This window comes from Cervus canadensis, chromosome 3 (genome assembly GCF_019320065.1).
Source record: "Cervus canadensis isolate Bull #8, Minnesota chromosome 3, ASM1932006v1, whole genome shotgun sequence".
Classification (NCBI taxonomy): Eukaryota; Metazoa; Chordata; class Mammalia; order Artiodactyla; family Cervidae; genus Cervus; species Cervus canadensis.
Window position 1 is genome coordinate 32,746,271 of NC_057388.1, and position 3,227 is coordinate 32,749,497.

General features: G+C 40.2%; 1 protein-coding gene across 1 annotated transcript; it reads left to right on the plus strand.

Annotated features, from left to right (window-relative positions):
• The first annotated feature begins 1,716 nt into the window (after positions 1 to 1,716).
• LOC122438238 (ferritin light chain-like) lies at positions 1,717 to 2,535 on the plus strand. Its single transcript, XM_043462888.1, has one exon. The coding sequence runs from the start codon at positions 1,857 to 1,859 to the stop codon at positions 2,382 to 2,384; it is 528 nt and encodes a 175-aa protein (XP_043318823.1). The 5' UTR covers positions 1,717 to 1,856; the 3' UTR covers positions 2,385 to 2,535.
• The last annotated feature ends 692 nt before the right edge of the window (positions 2,536 to 3,227 follow it).

The window sequence follows — 3,227 nt, forward strand, 5'->3', positions numbered from 1 at the left end:
ATAAGGGTATGTCATCTGCATATCTGAGGTTATTGATATTTCTCCTGGCACCTTGATTCCAGTTTGTGCTTCATTCGGTATTGCAAAATGAAAAGATGAGTAAAGTATTTGTTAAACAAGTGGACAAAATTCTAAAAATATTGTCTGTATAAAATAACGTTATAGTGAAACAAGAATAATTTTATAATAATAATGTGTTCATTTAGATTTACTTTAGTAAAAACAACAAAACTAGAATACTTGATAGTATTAGCATTGAAGGTATCAAAGTACAATTTCCTAGAGTCTTGATGTTTCCTGGTGGAAACTGTTTCTAATTAACTTAATATTATTGATTAATTTAACATACATAATAAATTTTCAAGAATAAACTTTAAACATAGAAATTATGCTTTTAGTTTTCAGACCAGTACATGTAATTAATAGAATAAAGCTAAGAATGGAAAAATTTAAATCAACTCATAAAATAAGAGAAAAAATAGGTAATAATGAAAGAGTATCAAAATATAGAAGATATAGAAGGCACAATAATTATAATTAAAAAGAAAAAAGTGTCAGTGTAAAGACAAAGATTATCAGAATGGGTTGTAAGATGAATAAACAAAACAAGCAAACAAGCTAAAAATATCAACATCCAGCTATGTTTCTTCTAAGAAGAAATATATCCATAAACAGCTGGGAGATGTTGAAAGTAATAAAATGAAAAAAGAATACTAGAAAACAGTAGCCAAATGAAACTGTAGTAGCTATATATTACTTTCAGACAAAATAGATTTTAGAACACAAAACATCTTTATTAGAAATCAGATAATAATTTTTAATGTTGAATTCACCAGAGAGACAAGACAAGTGGCAGTCACCTAATAAAACATTTAAAGAAAAACTTATAAGACCACAGGGAAAACAGATAAATTTGCTGTTAAAAGGGGATATTACAGTACACATTTCTCTATCATAAATAGAGAAGCAAAGATTGAAAGAGACTAGTAAACACATGGACGATTTGAACAGAACTTTTCCTTGGCTTCTATTTTCATTCTGAATGAAAACATACCTTTGTAATTGCCCAGACCCTGTTTGCACCCACTACTCTACATCCTCTCTGACCTCTTTCATACAGCTACCTGCTCATGTTCCCGTTTCCTTCAGATTACTCCAGTTCCTGGCCTTTTCACTCTGAAAATGTAAGTCATAGTACCACACCAGCTGTTCCCTCAAGAATGACCTTCTTGAAGATTACTTACTTTCTTTACCTAAACATCACCTTCTTAATGAACACCCTCTTTAAAATGCATCTCACAACTCTCCCAATTTTCCCTATCCCAGATATTCCTTACCCTGGCATTTTGTTGGTATTTTTCCCCTTTTCTTTACACCTATCTTCTGCTACCATATTATTTAATGCTTCTCCCCCTCCCCCCCTCTTTTTTGCCATTTACTATTAATGGTCTGCCTCCCCATTCACTGCTTGAATGTAAATTGTATAAAGGAAGTGATCAGTATTTCCTTCAGGAACTAAGTGATCAAGCACTCAGAACAGTGTGTGACACATAAAGTATATTCAATAAATATCTGCTGATTGAATGAAAAGACTAGAAATTGGACTGTGATGGACACAGCTAAACCAAGTAGAGAGGGTAAAAAGATTAAGGTAGGAAGTGCGCTCGGCTGCCCGTGGATCTGTCTCTTGCTTCAACAGTGCTTGGACGACGGAACAGACCCAGGGACGCCCCTTGCTCCAGCCTCCGACTACCCTCCAACCTTTTATCCAGTCGCAACCTCCGGAGTCAGCCACTCAGCTGTCCGCGATCACCGGAACCAGCCACCATTTTTTAACTCCTTATTACCGACCAATCATGAGCTCCCAGATTCGTCAGAATTATTCTACCGAGGTGGAGGCCGCCGTCAACCGCCTGGTTAACATGCAACTGCGGGCCTCCTACACCTACCTCTCTCCGGGCTTCTATTTCGACCGCGACGATGTGGCTCTGGAGGGTGTGGGTCACTTTTGTCGCGAATTGGCCAAGGAGAAGCGCGACGGGGCAGAGCGTCTCTTGAAACTGCAAAACCAGCGTGGCGGCCGCGCCCTCTTCCTGGACGTGCAGCAGCCATCTCAAGATGAGTGGGGTGAAACCCAGGACGCTATGGAAGCCACCCTTCTCCTAGAGAAGAACCTGAATCAAGCCCTGTTGGATCTGCATGGCCTGGCTTCTGCCCGCGGAGACCCCCACATCTGTGATTTGCTGGAGAACTACGCCCTAGATGAGGAAGTGAAACTCATCAAGAAGATGGGTGACCACCTGACCAACCTCCGCAGGCTGGCTGGTCCCCAGGCTGGGTTGGGCGAGTATCTCTTCGAGAGGCTCACCCTCAAGCACGACTAGGAGCTTCTGGAGACCAGTGGCCTTTGAAGAACCCACCTAACATCAGGGCTGCCTGAAGCCCCTCTCTGCAGCTACTAGGCAGCTTTTTAACATCCTGGAGCCCTCTCTCAAGCCTTGGACCAAATGGAAACAATAAAGCTTTTTGCAGCATTAAAAAAAAAAAAAAGATTAAGGTAAAAATTTTCCCACAGGAATTCAAATTTGAGAAATGACAAGCAGGAAAATGTGTTGGAAATTAGTTAGTAAAGTTGATATGTGTGTATACATATATGTATGTATATGTAATATGTCCAGCGTGAGACACAATGTGTTGTCATCTGACACCTGAGGACTTCCAGGTGGAGCTCAGTTTTAAATGCAGGCTTTATAGTAGGGAACACATCAAAGTGCCTCATCTTTCGGAATTTATGACCTAGTGTGAGAGAAATCATTACCAGAAAAAAATATTTATGTAAATCAAAACAAGTAGTCATTTCTCTACCTTTATTGATTAAAGTGTATTTTTCTTAATCAAAGTGTAACGTTACACTGGAAAACAAGGGCATATCAAGTGTGTATCTAGCACGTAGCCATGTATCTGTCTCAAACTGAGAAAAACACTCTTCAGATTCTAGACCGGCTGTGCTGTGATCAGTCGCATCCAATTCTTTGCAGCCCCAAGGACTGTAGCCCACCAGGGTCCTCTGCCCATGGAATTTTCGGCAAGAATACTGGAGTGGATAGCTATTTCAAACTCCAGGGGAATCTTCCCAATTAGGGATGGAACCTGCCTCTCTTCCGTGGCCCTGATTTGGCAGGCAGGCTCTTTGCCACTAGTGCCATCTAGTGGCTCAGACTGTAAAG